Source organism: Plectropomus leopardus, chromosome 8 (genome assembly GCF_026936395.1).
Source record: "Plectropomus leopardus strain MGB_pleo_1.0 chromosome 8, ASM2693639v1, whole genome shotgun sequence".
Classification (NCBI taxonomy): domain Eukaryota; kingdom Metazoa; phylum Chordata; class Actinopteri; order Perciformes; family Serranidae; genus Plectropomus; species Plectropomus leopardus.
In genome coordinates, this window is record NC_142183.1 from 15,566,379 (window position 1) to 15,585,545 (window position 19,167).

Consider the following 19,167-nt stretch of genomic DNA (forward strand, 5'->3'; position numbering starts at 1 on the left):
AGAAGCATCATCTTGGATTGGTGGATTTGCAAAGTATTGTGGCAAATTTTTTTTAGTAAAATATTATTGTAACTCAAGTTTTACAAACTCTCCTCTCTTGCAGTCTATATGCATCACAGTATTAGACCATTAAGCAGAATACACGTCCGTTCAAGGTGAGATTAAACAACATGCATGCAGGATTAGTGCAATGGTGATTTGAGCACTGAAATGGAACCGATTTGAAGAAGTGATTTCCACCACTGCTCGATAGCATGAAATAACACTTGTGATTGCTTAGTGATGGTCAAGAGTTGCTTTATGCACTTTACTTCATAAAAGGTTGCATAAAACATGGACAGTGGACATTGGTACTGATTAAGTGACATGATAGCAACAGTATGAGACAGTAAACAAAATGAAATATGGCAGGTCCTTCTGTACCAACTTTACAGACGATGTTCCAGTAGATATGTACAGCTATGAATTTTATGCTCCATAGGTTTAATAGAGGGCTTTTACACGCTCAGATCCAGGCTCAATAATAGCAGAGTAATGGAAAGCACACAGTAGAAGGGATGAAGGTGTACGGTAAACGCTAGCCTTGAGTGAACACTGGAAATTGAAGGACTATATTTTTATAGTCATCTAAAATTCATTTAAAACAAAATCAATGAGACCTTGATCCCATAATCAATATTTGTACATGTGTCAGTTACTGGAGATACACATCAAGGTTTTCCATTCATATTCCCTCCGCTTTCATTATCAAGATGGATAGATGAATAAAGCAGCATTTGCAACGAGTATTTCCTGCATTTTGCTCCCTTTGCTGTGTTGACACAGACAAACTATTGTTACAGTATTGATCGAGTAAATGAAAAGATGGCAGGGCTGTGGTAAAGTCCAGCTGATGTGATTGATATCCGATCAGTCTTTCCACCCCTCAGATCTCGTTTCTAACAGTTATTCCAGTTCTCATTGAGCGGACTGCAAGGCTGCACGCCAGCGATGTTTCTTATCTCTGTACGTCAGTTCCAGTTCCTGGGCAGGTTCTCAAGGATCCTGCGTCGGTGTGAAGGGTTTGTAACTCCTGCAGCACGTAGATCCTCCTCAGTAATACCGCTGTAGAGAGAAGAAAGGACACTGACTCAAACCTGACCGGAAATTCAATAGTAATTCGTAGTGATTTTTACTTTACTACTAACACACCAAGACTGGATTTATTTTTGCATTAGTGCCCCTGTTATACGCATCTTCGTAATATGATCAGGCTATAACTAATTATTGCAACTGTCTCATGAACACTTAGGATATCTCTAAAAACAGTTATATCTGGGTGACAAAAAGATTTAAATAAAATATGTATTAATTATTATAGGTTGGTTACTCATCAAATTTCCATTTTTGATTTTGGTTTATGCCTTCCAGTATTTAAATTTAGTGAAAGCATCACAGATTGAAGTAGAGACCAAGCCATGTGGTGGAAAATAACACTGGGTTTTGGAGGTGATGGTTTCTACATTACAACTTACACTGCAAACAGAAATTGCATTAAAGTGGGAACTTTAAAAAGTAAAGTAAAGTTTTTAAAAAGACAGATGTTGCACATGTGAAACAAAGAAAAAAATCATTTTTGTTGCATGCAAAAATTTGTATTTTCTAGAAAGACAGCTTTTCAACTTTTGTCCCCCGTAGTGCTTTCCAGGGTTCTTTTGCATTTGCAGATTTAAGTTTCCACAGTTACTTCCAACAAGGAAAGGAAAACAAAGAACTATCCGCTTCCTATTTTGGTTGCAAAATGGTCTAGGCATTTCCTTTGTGCCTTAAATCGCGCCTTAATTTTCTTGGGAAATTGTACCCGGTAGAAGACAGAGTTGCATATTGAAAACAAGACTTATTTGGAACCAGTCTAAACATAGATTGTGCAATCAACATGTACTTCATAATGACACATTAAAGCAAAAAACAATCTATTCTCCCTTCAGATGCTTTGGTAATGTCTTAGCACAACAAAGTTTCTCACTAAAGAAGTCAAAGAAACTCAAACTCTATTAAAGTGATTGACACCTGCAAACATTTATTTTAAATACAAAGTTGTTTTGTTCATTTTTCAGTAGCTTTTCCTGCCACTTCTTCAAAGTTGTGCGCTTTTGCCGTGGTGATTACTTCTTGCATATCCAAATTCAGTTCCACCTCGTCTCCCTCACCTTTGTACAAACTCAGATTTTCTGGCTCTTGAAACTGTAAAAACACCATCTGTATCTGTGCAGTAACGGTAATTCCATAATTTGCCTGTCAATGAAATAATGAGCCTACTTCAGCATGGAGTTATCCAAAATCCAAAATCATTTTACCTGAAGTAATCCAGATCATCCCAGCCGTTAAGGCTGAGTCCCAGCGTGTATTTCTGAAGACCCAGAGTGCTGAGAAGCTCCCGAACTGTCTCAGGTGCACCTTGAAGGACAGACACCTGCATTGAGAAAAAGCAGGCAGCATTATCTATGACATCACTGTCTTAACTGCAATATTTGGTGAAATATTTCAACTACAGCAATTCTCATTGCAATTACTCAAATGTGCAATATTCTTCCAACTCTTGAATGTAGGCCATGTTAAACATGTTATACATTATATATATTCCTATTGTTATTCTTTTTTATGCATATGTTGATGTTCATTGTAGTTTTGCACACATATTTATATTTATTTTTAACCTACATACTAGTTTTATACACTGCATTGCGGCATAAGGCACAATTTTTGTTTTACACACTTAGTACACTTAGTATCCATATTATAATTTAAATATTTACATATTAGTGCTAATTGTCTATTACTGTATTTCTTACATTTATATTTTTTACACACTTATATGATCAGCATACTATATATGCTTTTTGTTATATATTTAAATGTTTACATACAGTGTTAATTGTTAACCCTTACTGTATTTCTACTTTCTATTTTTATATACTTGTGCTGGTAATTATTTCTACTTGCGATCATTCTTTATGCTGGCATCTAAGCGACTGTAATGAGCCACAATTTGCCCCCGGGGATCAATCTTGTATTTCTGATTCTGCTTTCTGAAGAGAATCAGTAGTAATGTCTTTTTAAAGGTGTGTTTGTGTCCTACCTCTTTCTCCCAGCTGTAGCCTCTGTCTCCATGCATGGAGGGGCCGTTTCTATAACTTGGCCTCTGGTTGGGTATGGACGGGCCTCTGTGCTCTGTGGGGAAGAAGTCCACTTCGCTGAGGGACTTGGCCATTTGCAAAGCAGTGAGGGAGTGGTCTCCTGTAGGTCCCGGGGGCTGCTGATCCAGCATCCAGGGAACAGAAGCCTGAGAGTGTGGCAGGTGAGAGGGCATGTAGGAGAAAGCTGACGGCACTTTTGTTGCCCGGATAGGTTTTGTTCTTTCTGGGAGAAGCTGATGTTGATCCCTTCTGTTTTTTTCCCTGATGATTGCTGAGTGATTCATATACAAGTTCCTCAGGTTCTTCTCGGGCAGTATGGAGTCTTGAACAATATTTTTTTGGTATTTGTCTCTGGGTTGTGATGTCTGTTCCTGGTACTGTGACACAGCTTTACTTGAAGGTGGAGGTATGGGAGATGGGTTTTTGGCCGGGAAAAGCTGATAGGAGGAGTTGGTTTGGGGTGTATGAAGGTCGTTGGTTGGAGTGTAGTGGGGAAGGACGGCTGGGATTTCAATCTCTGTAAAGTCTGACCTGCGACAGGGTCTTCTGTCGAAGCCCTGACGTCCAGAGATTTTAGGGAGCTGCAAGGCCTCATTTCCAGACCAGATGACCTGAGGATCCCTTTGCTGAGGGAGAGCCTCCTCCACCCTGCGTGCCACTGACACACCTTCAAAGATGAAGTAGGCAGGATTGGTGTAGCTGCTTGGAGTTAGTTTGGGAGGAGCTGCCAAGGACCTGAAACAGAAACAGAAACAGAGCATTCAGGATGGTCTGCAGCCTGAGGTTTTTGCTCATGTGGATTACTTTAACATTTTGCCTCATTATTTGAAACTTTGGCCATGTGAACATCCGACATTGTGACATTATATACACATCAGAAAATAAGAAAAAACATTAAAGGTCCCCTTTAAAGGCCTATAAGACCTCAAAATACTCAACAGCACTCGAGTCATAACATTAAAAATAATTCATAGTTTTTTAGTATAATATAGATAAGTTTTTAATATAGATAATATCCACTGTATCACAGTTCATACCGGTTTTTCTTGTTTCCAAATAAAGCACTTTGGAAATGTGCTTACAGTCTCAAAAAGGATTTGTAAACCTCCAAAACAAAGTATTGATCATAAAAAAAGAGGATATATTTGACTTGTCAGTAATATTGCTGAAGTTTGGGGAAGACCTTGTCTTTTTACTTCATAGGTGTGTGTTCATGCATGACCCGTTCTTGGGTTCAGGGCGTGCGGGCTGATTGAGAGTTGTGCTGAACGAGTGTCTGCAGCTCTCAAAAGTTAAGTTGGCTCTTATGCACAGCTGTGCATGCAGAATACAGAAGCAGGATTCTGGATCCAGACCCGCTTACGAAATCAAGTCAGCTCGTTTCTCTTTAAGGTTCGTTCAAAAAGAAAGATATTTTTGCGAATTTAACATCACAACCTTTCTTTGAGAGCCGGGATCTCTCTGCTGCTCAGAAATGTTAAAAAGTCCTCACCTGTTTATTTGGATTCGTGTAGGTGCAGGAGACATGTGTCCTCTCCCAGGACCTTTATCATCTTTCTCAAAATAGAAACACTCTGAAAAAGTCAAATCAGAAGAAATGCATTTCATAATGGGCAACACTTCCTCAAAGTCTGTGTGTTGCGTGTAGGCCAAAGGCCTTGCCAGTTTGCAGTCACACAGCATCGTGGTGTTTGCGTGTGTTGTCATAGTGCCTGACCTGGTGACATAATACTCATCTGTCCTGTTTCAGTGTCTCAGGATGCATCTGGTCAGGGTCAGTCATTCAGGAGCCAAAAGAGGAAGCGGTCGATAGATACCAGCAAGTGTAAAGCCAAGGCAGGGATCATTTAGGAACCAAATAGAGGAAGCAATGTGAGACTCACAGAAGAGTCAAAGAATGCAGTGACAGTGAAGATGAAAGTTTAGTGGGAAGTGATAGTGCAAGCGAGGCAGAGGGTAGGAGAGGACAAGTTCCCGCTGACCCACCATAGGTCTTCTCCCGCGTTCCTCGTCTGTCTTTGGGCACATGGACCCTCACCCGTCCTCTTATGGAGCCCATCTCTTCGCCTCGGTGACTCAAAAATGTCTCAAACTGCTCCGACGCACCGGTGAGTGAGCGCAGAGCCACACAGCATTCACCTTTGAAAAAAAGATTATTCACTGTATCAATAAGACATTTCACCCTGAGAAAAAGTGTCCAACCTTTCCATCCAGATAGTTTCAGCATGATTTCCATTGACCTTGACACTGACTGCAGTTCAACTACATTGAAATTTAATCGCATTGCCCTTCAAAGAAAATGTCTAACATTCACAATTCAGTGTCTAAAAATACAATAATCCATAAACTTTACTGTGAGTATTTGTAGAGATGAAAAAAAATTGTATCTCGGTAGAAAAAAGTTGTCAATGACACTGCCCACAGATCATTTCCAAAGAGATGTTTTTCATAAAAAAATAAAAAATTGGGAGCTTAAGATGAAATCTTTAAATTGTATCAAAACATAATTCAGTTTTTTTGATGTGTTGATAAAGTTGCAGGCAAGTTAGAGTTGAATTTTTTTTAACACAATTTTTTAATGCCACTCAGAATGAAATTCAGGACCAATTTTACATTAACCAAAAAAGAAATATATATATAAACCTCTGGGTCACACGCCACACAGCCCAAAAAGACTTAAATTGTGAAAGACTTGCCCCCACGAAATGAAACTTGTTTTACCATCAGAATTTGATCCATTCACTCCAATAACATTTATAAGGAAGAACTGCATTATTAAATCATTTTCATCCCATTCAAGTTAGTGGTGGGCTAAACCTGAAGTAAGCCACTCATAAATTTCTAGTACGCTTGCCCTCGGGGGCCCCACAATGTTGAAGATCCAGGTAATTTCATATGGTAGAAATCTAACTTTTTATAGTTGCTGCTCCAAGCGTCTCGGCTTGAAACTATACATTAATATTGCTGGTTCCGCTAACCATATTTTCGTGACGTTTATGTGAGAGGCATTCTGTAAATTGTTTTTTAAATATAGATGTTACCAATTATTTAAAAATTTTACAATGCAACATCAGGAAAAAAATCATCCCATTTCCCAGTAGCATTTTTAAGAATTTTTGAAAGATTGATTTAAGACATTTAATACCTAAAAAGGCCTTACTTTTAGATTCATGAATTCAGGGCCTTTTAAGACTTTTTAAGGATCTGCGGAAACTGTGTCGATAGCACTTGTAACAAGGGTAAAAAACAAAAAAAGAAGAAGAAAAAAAATGAATTTCATGTTCTTGGATGAATTGTGATTTTAAGGGCCCTCATTAGGCAACCTAAAATATTATATATGAAGTAGTTACTCAGACAAAATGAATTTGCCGTGTGACCAACCGTATGACTCAAACCCGTCACATGACTTGACAGACAGCAGAAGGTGCTGATCCTGAAGATACTCCATGTCCGACATGATTGGAAGAAGCTGTGACGGACAAAAAACAACATGCAAGTTAAGAATTTGACTTAATAACCAAACCATATTTTCAGCCATTTTCAATTGAGCCTCTAACCTTTGGCAGTTGTTTAAAGGACCAGCCCAGTTTGAGAAACCCAGGAACATCACAGCTCTGTGAGTCATTCTCAGTCGAGCGTCGTGTCTCTGCAAAGAAAAACATGAATTAATCTTTTGCCGCCATGTTGCATAACGGCTTTATATAAAATGTCTTGTTGCTGCGACATCATACCTTCAAGGCAGGATGAATGAAATTCAATGAAGAACTTTGCCTTGCTCGCCGTCTTCACAATGGCCTCGACGCCCTCCAGCTCTATCCAGGCCCTCTCCATGCCGGAATTTGAATCTGTGCGAGAGAAAAACATTTTAACAATACCGTTCACTTAATGAAGGGATTCAGTCACGTCCCATCTGTTTGTGTCCAGTAGGGACATAACAATGACATCACCTGCTTTGGCGCTGAACTGTGATGTCACTCCAACTTGGTACGTGGCAAAAACAGGTGAGTGATCACTTGTGAAGATGTCATCTGTGCAACCTGGAAACAGACAAATCCATCTTACTTTATTATCATATTATAAATGTCACTGTGCAGCACTGTGATGCAGATATTTCACAATATGTGACAAAAAGAGTGATTTAGGAGTCAAAAAGTCGTTTTTCTACTACCCCATATTTCTTTTGTTTTGACAGTTTTGTGAGGTTCGTCAGAAACAAAAGCTCGGGCAGAATGAGAGGAAATGACTCTGTTTCTTTGTGGACCACAGACCAGGATGTAGGGGTCGACCGTTATTCGTTTTGCGGGTGCTCTCATTTTACAGTGGCATAAATGAAGAAAAAAAAAAGGCCACAGTTATCTAAATTTAGAATGCTGCATCAAAACCTCTGGCTTATGTCAAGACTAAAGCACTGACCTTTGTGTGCTGCTCTTACATGTTTTGTTTATGCCCTTTTTTTATTTAACTGTTTTTGAATTATATAAACATTTTTAAACCTCCAGATCTTACCGTATGCAGTGCAGATGATGTGAGTCTCTGGGTAGGACTTCCACAGAATCCTGTCACACCATGAGGGAACATTGACTCGCACCTACAGAAATAGATCCAGACATAAATCGACAATGTATGTTTGTTGGTCAACAGGTTACGTTGCCAATTATACAAAAGGTATGCAGTGCAGGATGCCTTCATTCCTGTTATGCCACACGCTCCTTTTTTAGACCGAGTTAACTCTTACCCTCCTATTTTTAGTGTTAGTGGCAGCTGCTGTACGTTCTCTGTCCCTAGGGACTCCTTAAACAGGATTAACCTACATGTATGAATATCTTAAGAAGTGAGTAAACTGTATATTTAGACCGTCTCTATAGGGTCTTTTCTTTGTAGTAGTGCTTTGCTGGTACATATTGCATACTGTATTTAGCATCAGAGTCTAAAATACAGACAGGCTGAAAGCTTGACAACAGTGTCATTCAAAAAATGATTTAGACACAAATAAGACAAACCGGTGCCTTCATAATTAAGACATTAACACAGCAATTAATGAAATACTGAGTGGCTCCAAAAGGAAGCATTTCATCATAGAAATACAAATTTGAATCAATTGATCTTCTCTTAAAAGAATACTTCACCCACAAAATGGGTCATTATATTCGTTAGTTGTCATGTTGTGTTACCTTGAATTTGTGAACAAAAACTTTCTTTTCCTTGCATCCAAGGAGAATAGCAAAAACACTGATTTATTAATTGACTGGGGATCACAATCTGCAAAAACAGCAGAACTACATCAAAACATTTATTTGCTAAATTTACCAGAATTTGTGCACTATTATCAAAATCTCATTTATCCAGATGATGCTTGGTACTTACCAAACACATGCATTTTTACTAAAAACCATAGCATTTAAAACCAAACTAAAACAGAAACTTATCTTTGTGCTCTGCAAAGTTAGACTCCAATATTAAATTTTGGGGGTTTTTTTTTAATGAAAATGCATGTTTGGTAAATACTGAACATATGACTAGATAAATGAAATTTGGATTATACTGCACACGTTATGTGAGAGTGTGTAAACTGAACTAAATATTTAATTGATTTATTTTTGCGGTTGTTAGACGTGGCCACCGATCAACCAACACGTCAGCATGTTCACCATTCAATCTAGAGGCATACAGGAAAAACAAAGTTTTCTTAATACATTCAGTGTAACACGGCATGATAAACTGATTTAAAAATGGTCAATTTTTAGGTGAAGTATTCCTTTAAGCAGTAGTGAAATTGATGTACTGTTAAATGAACCTAAAATAATCCTCTAATTTAACTTATATTTCCTTGTACTGGACAACAATTTGTGTTTCAATGTGTGAAAAAAACATGTTTTTCTCTTATCTTGGTAAGAGAAGTGCTTACCACTTGTAAACAAATTATTAAAAAAAAAACATTGGTGAATCCAATATATCAATGGTTGCTAACAAAATAATAACAAATCAAGAGGAAATGTGTATGTATATCACTGCCCATTATTTAGGAACCATAAAATGTTAATTAAAAAAAAGTATCATGGTAATCCATCCAATAGTTGCTGATATATTTCAGTCTAGAGCACAGTGGTGGACAGACCGACACTGCCATCCCTAGAGCCATGCCGCTAATATTATATATCTGAAGTCCTGAAGGACTGGTAATATTTGAAGTATTGCTTGTATGTGTCAAAACCTTTTGGGGCAGCGACTCAGAGGTGCAGATATTGTTTTTATTGTGGGCACGCATCCTTCACCCTGCCCCTTAAAGAATTGTCGATGTACACATCGTTCTGTTTTACTGAGGTGCTTCTGTGAAATAAGACATGACTCACTCCTGAAGTCTTGTACTTTTGCCACAGGTAACAGTCTCTGGAGCCTCGTTCATACCGATAGGTGGGTGGAAAGGCAATCTTCTCCTCCTCTTAACCACAATAAACGGAGAAAGAAGAAGGTAAGCAAAGGTAAAGCCAAGTCCAAATTAACCCTTTGAAACCTGAGCAAACTGGCTTGATTTCTTTTGGAAACATGGGAAAGGGGCAGTGTGCAATTTAAGTAGAAATGACCCAAAAATTAGCGAAAAGAAAATAAAGGGGTACAAAATACCTAAAAATTAGTGGGGAAAAACTTTAAGAATAAAGTTTAAGAATAAGGAAAATGACTTATAATAATATAATAATTAGATTAAATAATTCTGGATGCATAATTCTGATAATTATAAATATTTTTTGGGGGGGTCGTTTTTTTCCTATCCTTTAAAAAAAAAAAATCTTCCGAAGCTTCAAATTTCTTGCAGTTTGTGGAACATTTTCCTGCCAACTTGTTCATTGCCTTTTTCCCCATGTTTTCAAAAGAAAGCAAACCAGTTTGCTCAGATTTTGAAGGTTAAAGTACTTGTGAAGGCATCTGAACGCAGCACCGGAAAAGTGATATTGATTCAGGTTTCAAAGGGTCTTTTTTTTATTTTAAATCTATTTATCTATTTTTCATACATTTTCTACCTGTAAAGCAGCTTTGAAGTGTTTATACCATTACTGTCTAATGTCATTTTTTTTATTGATTGATTTAAATAAAGGCCAATATCAAACTGAAACTCACTGAAATTGAGAAAGGACTTCCTCTTGTGTCTCTCTCGGGTCAGCTGGTCTGCACACATGAGCTCCTCAAACTCCCTCTTTGATACATGTTTCAGGATGTCCTGGAGTCAGTGGGGACCAGAGAGAAGCAGGAACATTTATATCTGGGTACTTTTTTAACTCACTATTATGTCACATTTAACATTAACCCATCTTCAATCAATGTTAAAAAATAACAATGAAAGAAATAAATACAGTCGGTCTGACCTGTACGTCCAAGTCGAGTCTGTAGTTGAGGTCTCCACACCAGAAGAGATGGGTGAAGCGCAGGCTGATGTCGAAGGCACCGAGCTGTTTGTCGCCCAGAGAGAGCAGTCGGAGGATGTCCACAAAGTTCTGGTTCCTCCTGAACATGATGCACATTACACGAGACAGTTTTTACATTTTTAAATACTGCATAGAAATGAAACAGAGGCGCATACACTGCACACACAATGTACCTGAGGACTTTCTCACTTCCAGAGGTCAGGTGGCAGTTAACAAACCCAAAAGATGTCCCATTGAAGAGGAAAGAGACCCCTACAGCTCCCTTGTTTCCTAAAACAACAGAAACACTCAAACCATTTTATTCTAGCTTATCACACACTGGCTGGCAGCCACGATGCTATACATTTTCTGTGTTTGTGATGGTGAAGTCACGCAGGACAGCCTACCCAAAGTGTTCCCCAGGCCGGTCTTCACACTGGCTGTGTTCACATGGCTGATGCGACTCTCATGCTCCGGCTTTACAAACACAGCCAGCCTCATGTTCCAGAGGGACTGTACTGCCACCTACAGGACAAAGATCCACATTACAGTAGATGACAAGAACAGTTTCCAACCAGCAAAGAACACGTAATTATAGATCATCTCAGTTTATCTGACCATATCTATAAAGACAGACTCCATTTCAGTTCACGCAGCCACTGAAACACATGTTCATTTTGCAAAACAGACCAGTTCTCCAAAACAAATCAATACATCAAAATTAATCTGTTACTGAGATGATATTTTCAGATATATTCCCACAAGAACACCAATGACAAAGCATAAGAAACTCTCACAGACACTGCTGAAACATTTTGCTTCCAAGTGAAAAATGTGTGTTTAACCTTTTTTTTTTTATTTCTATGTGCCTGTGTTCCTCCACACTTAATGAATGCTGTCTACCAAATGTATTTCAAGGTTTCACTTGAGGGGACGTGCTTTGAAATGCAGAAGAATGTGTTTGTCTTTTCTTGACAATGTTATAAAATGCATGAAGCACTGATTTACATAAATAAAAAGAATACAAGCTTTGTAAGAATAAAATGTCAGGGTGACCCCACCATTTCAGAAAAGACTTAAAACTTTATAATCAGTTTATGTTTAGTCGTCTGTTAAAATGTCCTTTTACATTCAACTCGTTGCACAGGTTATGCAAATAATGTCATACATTGTTCTAAAATGTAAACCTAAAGTTTTACCATTTTTTTGTTTCGTCATGAAACCATAGTGAACCACTTATGACTCTTTCTCTCGTCAGTCTTTTTTTCTATCTGTCCAGAGGTATTATTTTTTTAAATTATCATTTCATATAAAAATAAAGAACAGTAGCATTAGATCATGTCGTACTGGATCATGTGAAGGTTATTTCTTTTGCAAGATTGCAAATCTGTTTAGACAGCTGGGTGAATTTTGATTTTGAGATTTCTGTGAGTAGTATTTGGTGGGTATGTTTTGAAAACATGTTCTTCCATCATGAGAGGTGCTGCATTTGTTGTTTTACCAATATGCATCTTAATTTTGAGATATACAGTATATAAGATCAATTTAGATAATCTTTGTTAGGCTTCACTCTGGGATTTTCTGTTAACATTTTATCCATGTGTTATTAATATGTTCATTATTCACAAAGAAATTATTAAAATCAGTAGCATTTATCAAAAATGTTAGTCCTTTTGGAGCTTGTTTATTGAAGTCTGTAAAGTAGCCTCTTATGAGCAGATGTCTCATACAAGTACTGACAGGTCTGACAAACATATTGGGAAAAAAAGTGGAAAATATATTTCATATCTATAACAAAGATTGACTTCTGTGCCTATTGTGCTACTACCACAATAGGGCAATGCATTACTAAATATTTTGCTTGGAAATGCTGGCACTACAATATTACTAGAAACCTGTCTTAGCCATTATTATATTTATTGAATCTTTCTATTTGTTTAAAATATGTAATATTTTATTCTTATATTTTTCCCATCTTTGTTTTTATGTAAAAAGTTACTTTTTTAAAATTTATGTTTATTTGCACTTCGTTAAAAATGTGAAAATCCACATAAAAACAATAGAAATAAGAAGTCAGCAAAATTGTTAATTACTGCAGTACAACAAGAGCTGTTTGTTTTTTTTCCCTCCAATGCAATGTATTTTGTTTTCAAATTAAATGTAAAATGTGTTCTATCAGTAAACCTTACTAGACCCAGCTCTACTGGCTCTATTAAAAATGTAGCATTGCTCTCCTAAAACATTGGAGGATTCACAAAATGTAAAAAAACTCAAGATCAGAGGGTGAAATCACTTGAGGCAATATATCAGACTTCATGCAACTCCCACTGGAGCCAAAAAAGGCTTAATGCAACTGTTTTGACTGATACTGTAGTAGCCCTGCTATAAATATAAGTGGAGTCTCGCTTTTACTATACTGGGCATGTAAACTGAGAATCTTTCATCTGTGAAAATATGGCAGCTTTATGGATAACGCACCCTAACTAGACATTAAGAGTCACCACTTGAAAAAAAATGTGGAAAAAAGGAGACTTACTTGTTTGAAGTCGATGTGCGTGTAGCTGCGAAGCGTTGCTTTGATATGTTCTGTCCATTCTTTCTCCCCCTGAGGGTTTTCCTGAGTCCCCAAAGCATAGATGTCATGAGGGAGCAGCGAGGTCGAGTCATCAGGGGTCTGTCCCAAACCGCAGCAGGTCACCCACGACTGCAGACTGCGAGGAGGAGGGGAGCCACCTGTGTAAAAAAAAAAAAAAAAAAAACCCAACACAATAAGTAATAATAATAAATTCTTTCTCCCTCTAATCTCACACCATCGTCACAGTCATGGTTACCCATGTTCCAGGTGCCAACAAACACAGAGATCACGTCAGGTTCACTCAGCTGAGAGTGTCTGGTTTTCATCAGCTGCAGAAGTTGGCAGAAGGCATCACGTTTCTGAAAGAGATGACAGCCACTCAGTGAAATACTGGTGATGAGACAGCAAATTCCAATTAATAATAACAATAGAGGTATTTATCTTTCCTCACCCGCACACTCTCAAACGTCATCTCCCGTGGTGTGTTGTGGTAGCTGTCGACCACCATGCGTACTTTTGCCGGACTGCTCTGGAACTTGACAATCTGAAGGACTGATACACAAAAAAAAAACATGACAGCAGGCAATTTTACAACAGATCTTAAAGCAAGAGAAATGTTAAAGGTCATTATTCTCTTACTTCTGTCGTGTGAGACCCTCTCTATACCAAATGAACTGGCCTTTCTGTCAAAGAGCAGCACTCCTGTGTCCACATCCACAGAAACTGTCTGTCTGCCATACCTCACCATCTTCACCTGCACACACACACACACACACACACACACACACACACACACACACACACACACACACACACACACACACAAAAAAAAAAACAGCTGTTAATATGCTTACATAGCAACAGTAAGATCTGACTTATTACATGTCATAAAATGTAACTTCTTTAGCTGTAACTTCTTTCTTTACCTGAAAGGAGTGCACTGGCAGCTGTCTGGCATGGTTCTTGACAGGTGTTACGTTGGTGGGTGTTGGTTCAGGAGGGGGCGGGTTAGGCTGCACTGCCAGATTGTGATTGGTCACTGCGTCTTGTAATGCTTTCAGTACCTTTAAGTGCAGAGAACTTGCAGTGTCAAATCTCACCAATGTTGTCGATCACAAACAAGACTGATTTGTTTTTGTCATTTTTGAAAGCCTCATCACTCCTGCTACAGAATTTTACAACACTGTGAGCAATAGTTATCACAATATACAGTATATATTTTTGTGGTGTTCGCTATTAATTTAACATTATTGCTGACTCACGGCTTTTAATCACACATTTGCCTCTTTACCTCCTAACCTGTCATTTTGCCTTGTAACTTTGTCTTCAATCGTTCTTGTATTTTGAATTTGTTTTTATTTTCATTTTATTTTAATTTTTGTTGTCAATTCAGATTAGATTTGCTTCATTAGTAGAGTGGTTTTTCTCATTTCAGTTGAAGCTTTATTGTTAATATATATATAGTGTTGTTTAGTTTTTATTAGATTCAGTACAAATTTTAGTTTTTTAATATGTTGGTATTTCTCAGGGCAAGATAAAAGAAGTTCAAAATGGTTTTACAACACAAACACAACGCTTCATGAAAGCAGCTGATGCACAGTCATGTAGACATCAACGTCTCAGTAAACATGCACCAATATCTCCTCATGCTTGTTGTGTTGACAAATTAAAAGATTAAAAATTAAAGACATTTCCTGAGTATTTATTAATTCATTTTAATTATTTTTGAAGTACAAAATTTTGTTTCATTGAGTTTTAATTTTTTTTTTTTTTCTTAAGTCTAGTCACACCTATTTTCAGTTTTTTGTATACTAACCTTGCTGTGGGTCATATTTTTAACTTCTACCCTTATTTTGTATTTTTTAATTTCCCCTCTGAGCATCAGTGTAACCTCATCAGTAAAGTCAAAAAAGACCTAATTCGGTACCTTTGCATAGTTACATAAACATACCTTTTTCTCCAGTGAAGAAAGGAGGCTGACCAAAGCTGAGATCTTACACAAAATGCTGTCTATCTCCATCTCTGGGCCCTTGTTTCCAAAAATACAAGACAAAAGGCACAATGAGTTGATGTATAAGAATGCAGCTTAATCCCTACAGTACTGAGTTACCAGTTTAAAGACTACACTGAGTTACTGTATCGTACCTGTGCTTTGGTTTGTGTTAAAGTGCAGCTGGGATGATCGAACACCTTGGCCAGAGTTTCCAGACTTGAGAGAGTCAAGTCGATCTCACTGTAGATGAGATGAATCCACAATTATTGTTTAACAAACAAAATGTTAAAATACATTTTAGTGCAGAGCATCCACCTCACACATTTAGTTAACAATATAAGTGCGCTGAATTATCAGTACTCCATCGTAGTAGTACACATTTGCGCTGAACATTTGCAAAGTGCTGCTGGTATGCTAACCTGTTTAAGCCTTGGCACGCAGTACCCAGAGTGCGCTTGAGGTGGCATAGAGTTGTTGCCCCTTTGTGCACATTCTCAATGTCGAGAGGCAGCTCACTGAAGAGGTAGTCATTGAGTAGGCTGATCACCTCACCTGCAGTGCTGTAAACCAGATAAAAAAGACAAGAAAAAGTTCAAACCATTTCTGCTCTCCGAATATTACCGCTGCTTAAATTTAACATTTTATCTGTGAGCACAAAACCACATTCTGCATTAACACTGATTATTTATAGGCCACCAAATATTCAAAAGTGTGTCTCACATGTTGCTTTCTCTATGCTTGATTACCAACAGCTGCTTATTTAAATGAGAAAACTATGTGAAAACAGTAACATAACACGCAAAATCACCTCCAGTTAATAGAGTCACAGCTATAAATGGATTTTATAATGTCACACAAGATAAGCAGCTCTCGAATTTATTTCTATTTATTTTTCTGTCGTATATATAATGTTGCACTGTCAGATATTAAATGTGGCCAGAGTTTTAAATAATAAGGTAAAACATATGTAAAATAATTCCCTTTGAGCGAAATCTTTAGGCTTCAGACCGCTCTGAATACTCTGTTTCCAATATTATGTCTACTTTGAAGACAAGCTGATGTCAGCTCGTGACTGGTATTTTTATACGGTCTTCTGCTTTTACTCTCATTAATATTATTATTATTATTATTATGCACTTGCTACTACAAGTGTTTACTACATGAAATGTGTAGTCTTGGTTTCTGATGTTGTTCATTTCTCTATGATTTCTGATTATATTTCTGCTAGAATATGTGCTGTTGTGAGATTTTGGTTGAAATATGGGAAACCCCGAAACATTGACCAATCTGAGCAGACTAGGCTTTTTCAGCAGGGGGACTTAAAGAGAAAGGCACTAAAAATAAAACTTTTAAGATAGAGGCTGAACACAGAATAAAGTGGGTTTTTTTGTAAATTAAATTACGTAAACATGTTCAAGTAGAAACCTGAAATACAAGTATGACCTTGAAAATGCGCATAATGGGTCTATGTACAGCCTAGATAAACACTGCATAAGCAACATCTTTTAGCAATTGATAACTGTTTTGCAGTTAAGCTTGATAATCGTACCTGGATGTGTTCAGCTCCTGCAGCTTATCCAGGAACAGGGCATGAGGGGCTGGCTTTGCAGGTGGTCCTGTGAAAGGCACTGTGTTGGCAGAGGCTGGAGCTGGAGGCGGCTTCTCATCATCTGTACATGCATTAGACATTAATAATTAGCAATTAATATTCCAGTCCTGAAAGGGGAGTTTTTCCCATGTGTATGTATTATTTTACAGAGTCTTTTTGAACCCAGGTGAAAAAAGTCACACTGCAGCTATTCAGCTATATACACCCATCCCTGCAAGGTGTTACTATGGATCCCACAAACTCACAAATATACTGCCAGAAAGTCAGCTGACATAGTATAAAGAGCAACAGAGTCCATGGAGGAAGTAAGTCATGGTTGATGAAGGGGTCAAGCACAGGACTTTCACAAAGGAGAACGGGGTTTGAGTTAATGTTGGCTTATTATTATTCAACCTAGTTGACTATTTTAAGTTTTTAGCATCAATAAAGCTGCAGAATAAACACTATGTACATAAATGTTTGCAGAATAGCTGAATATTCCCCATTGCTAGGATGCCCAGGAAGATACACCCAGGTAAATGTCATTATTGACTATGAGTGCCAAGACACCTGGGTGCAAATAGCTTTTGCAAGTATTTATTATGTATGCACAAATGCATGATACAGTGTATTTGTACATGTATTCAACAGTTGGGTGATTTGTTATAACAGCCTGTGGGCCCACCTGAGCTTTCATCCCCAGTGTCCGTGTCACGGGGAACAGCGTAAAGCAGAGGAGTGACGAGGCCCTTGTGAGGATGCTGGTACCCCAACACCAGGTCCTCCAGTGTGCGGAAACAGTTGACCTGCACCCCCTGTGTTGTCTGTGACAAATACACACGCGCGCACACACACACACACACACACACACACACACACACACACACACACACACACACACACACACACACACACACACACACACACACACACACACACACACACACACACACGTCAGAGGTCAATAAGTTTATGTACTATATAAATCACATGAACATGTATACTTGCTGACAGTTTGTCATTGCTTTAAACATAAACTGGAAAAACCAGAGAGACCATAAACAGATGCAATGTAGATGACACGAGACATAATCTACACAACTCACCGACAAAGCGTGCAGAATTTTTTTTGTTGATATATGTAGAGCAGTTAAATTCAATTAGCTCTTTGCTTTTAATAAATTTCTTTGTGTACTACAAAGCAAAAATATAAACATGGTGTGATGGTCTACAGCAGTGGTCCCCCAACCTTTTTCTCGAATGGAGCCCTTTTCTATCGTCAAGCAAACTGACGACCCCTCAGCAACTTATCTGCAACTGATAACTTCACAAATTACCGAAAATGTGAAAGCCATAACTGCAGGGAAGTTTGTAAAAAATTAGCAATTTGAATGAATTTTGAGGAGCTTTTTTTCCTTTTAATATTGCAACAGAAATGAGTTTTCCTGATATTTTAATGGCCTTTTTTATACGATTCTCTGTCCGTTGTTTTTTTTTTTTGTTTGTTTGTTTGCATTAAATTATCACACATACTGAAAAGACTTTATTTGCCGTTATTTTAACCTCTCTAATGCAGGATGAGGCTGTTTAGCAAAGAAGGAAGGCTATGTGAATGTTCTTCACGTGTCCTAATCTTATGAGATTTAACTTCAATCAAGAAGGCCTCACAACCCACTGTAAAGCTTTGGTGACTTCAGAGTGTCAAGGCCTCCCTTAATGCCATTTTTTGCAACCTGTCATTAGTTCTCATACTTTTTTATATAATAAAACATCACCAAATGATGCTACAACTGAATATCTAAAGCTTGTACTGTATGCATTACACTCAACACAAAGTGAAATAACAGCCTGATTCTAACTCTTCTAAATCTTGCTTGGTAAAAAAAAAAAGAGAAGTATGTATTTGCGTGACAGAAAAAGTCACATGCAGATGATCATCTGTGATAAAAGCATCCCAGGGGGTTTAGAAAGCTCTGCCCTACACCAAACAGGAGAGGTGACATCACTGACAGCGACTTCCTGCTGTCATGTTACACTGTGGTTCAACATTCCCAGTCAGTCTAAAAAGTCTCCCAAAACAACATGGTAAAATGACTTTACACACCTATGTTCACACATTTAAGCCACAAGCCTGCTCTTAAACTTTCCAATAAAGGCCTGCACAGTTACGCTTTAGTGACACTAAAAGCAGCACAGGCAGAAATTAAGATTAAATAAGCACAGGTGCTGTGCATATAAACTCACAGCGCTGCCAGTCACATGGACAAAATCAAATGGGTTCACATTAGACCACAATACCCAGCAAGTTCTTTTCCTGTGCCCTCTTTTCAGAAATTTTTGTTTTCATTTTGCGGTGAAAGCAACCGTTTTTTTGGCTTCGTTGTACCAGCAACTCTTCAAATAGTATTTTTTGGTACCACAAGGATCTCTTGAAAAGC

The 19,167-nt window shown here is 37.9% G+C and overlaps 1 protein-coding gene and 1 long non-coding RNA gene across 6 annotated transcripts in view; one reads left to right on the top strand and one right to left on the bottom strand.

Moving 5' to 3' along the window:
* Window positions 1–280: 280 nt before the first annotated feature.
* inppl1b (inositol polyphosphate phosphatase-like 1b) overlaps window positions 281–19,167 on the bottom strand; it is a 40,235-nt gene continuing 21,348 nt past the window's right edge. For all 5 annotated transcript variants that reach the window (XM_042492979.2, XM_088080962.1, XM_088080961.1 and 2 more), the window contains 25 exons: window positions 17,415–17,553; window positions 16,691–16,811; window positions 15,561–15,701; window positions 15,294–15,381; window positions 15,100–15,177; window positions 14,075–14,212; window positions 13,788–13,902; window positions 13,600–13,700; window positions 13,405–13,507; window positions 13,110–13,306; window positions 10,981–11,098; window positions 10,768–10,864; window positions 10,535–10,673; window positions 10,290–10,389; window positions 9,527–9,615; window positions 7,683–7,764; window positions 7,124–7,213; window positions 6,908–7,021; window positions 6,734–6,822; window positions 6,558–6,645; window positions 5,163–5,315; window positions 4,669–4,750; window positions 3,119–3,911; window positions 2,337–2,452; window positions 281–1,104 (listed from right to left, as the gene is read on the bottom strand). In XM_042492979.2, coding sequence (XP_042348913.2) covers window positions 1,011–1,104; window positions 2,337–2,452; window positions 3,119–3,911; window positions 4,669–4,750; window positions 5,163–5,315; window positions 6,558–6,645; window positions 6,734–6,822; window positions 6,908–7,021; window positions 7,124–7,213; window positions 7,683–7,764; window positions 9,527–9,615; window positions 10,290–10,389; window positions 10,535–10,673; window positions 10,768–10,864; window positions 10,981–11,098; window positions 13,110–13,306; window positions 13,405–13,507; window positions 13,600–13,700; window positions 13,788–13,902; window positions 14,075–14,212; window positions 15,100–15,177; window positions 15,294–15,381; window positions 15,561–15,701; window positions 16,691–16,811; window positions 17,415–17,553 — 3,465 coding nt within the window. In that variant the 3' untranslated portion in view covers window positions 281–1,010. The remainder of the gene's footprint in view (window positions 1,105–2,336; window positions 2,453–3,118; window positions 3,912–4,668; window positions 4,751–5,162; window positions 5,316–6,557; window positions 6,646–6,733; window positions 6,823–6,907; window positions 7,022–7,123; window positions 7,214–7,682; window positions 7,765–9,526; window positions 9,616–10,289; window positions 10,390–10,534; window positions 10,674–10,767; window positions 10,865–10,980; window positions 11,099–13,109; window positions 13,307–13,404; window positions 13,508–13,599; window positions 13,701–13,787; window positions 13,903–14,074; window positions 14,213–15,099; window positions 15,178–15,293; window positions 15,382–15,560; window positions 15,702–16,690; window positions 16,812–17,414; window positions 17,554–19,167) is intronic.
* Window positions 5,152–10,493, top strand: LOC148188879 (uncharacterized). Its single transcript, XR_015777250.1, has 3 exons — window positions 5,152–5,284; window positions 9,554–9,645; window positions 10,384–10,493. It is a non-coding gene; the product is annotated as an uncharacterized LOC148188879 (long non-coding RNA).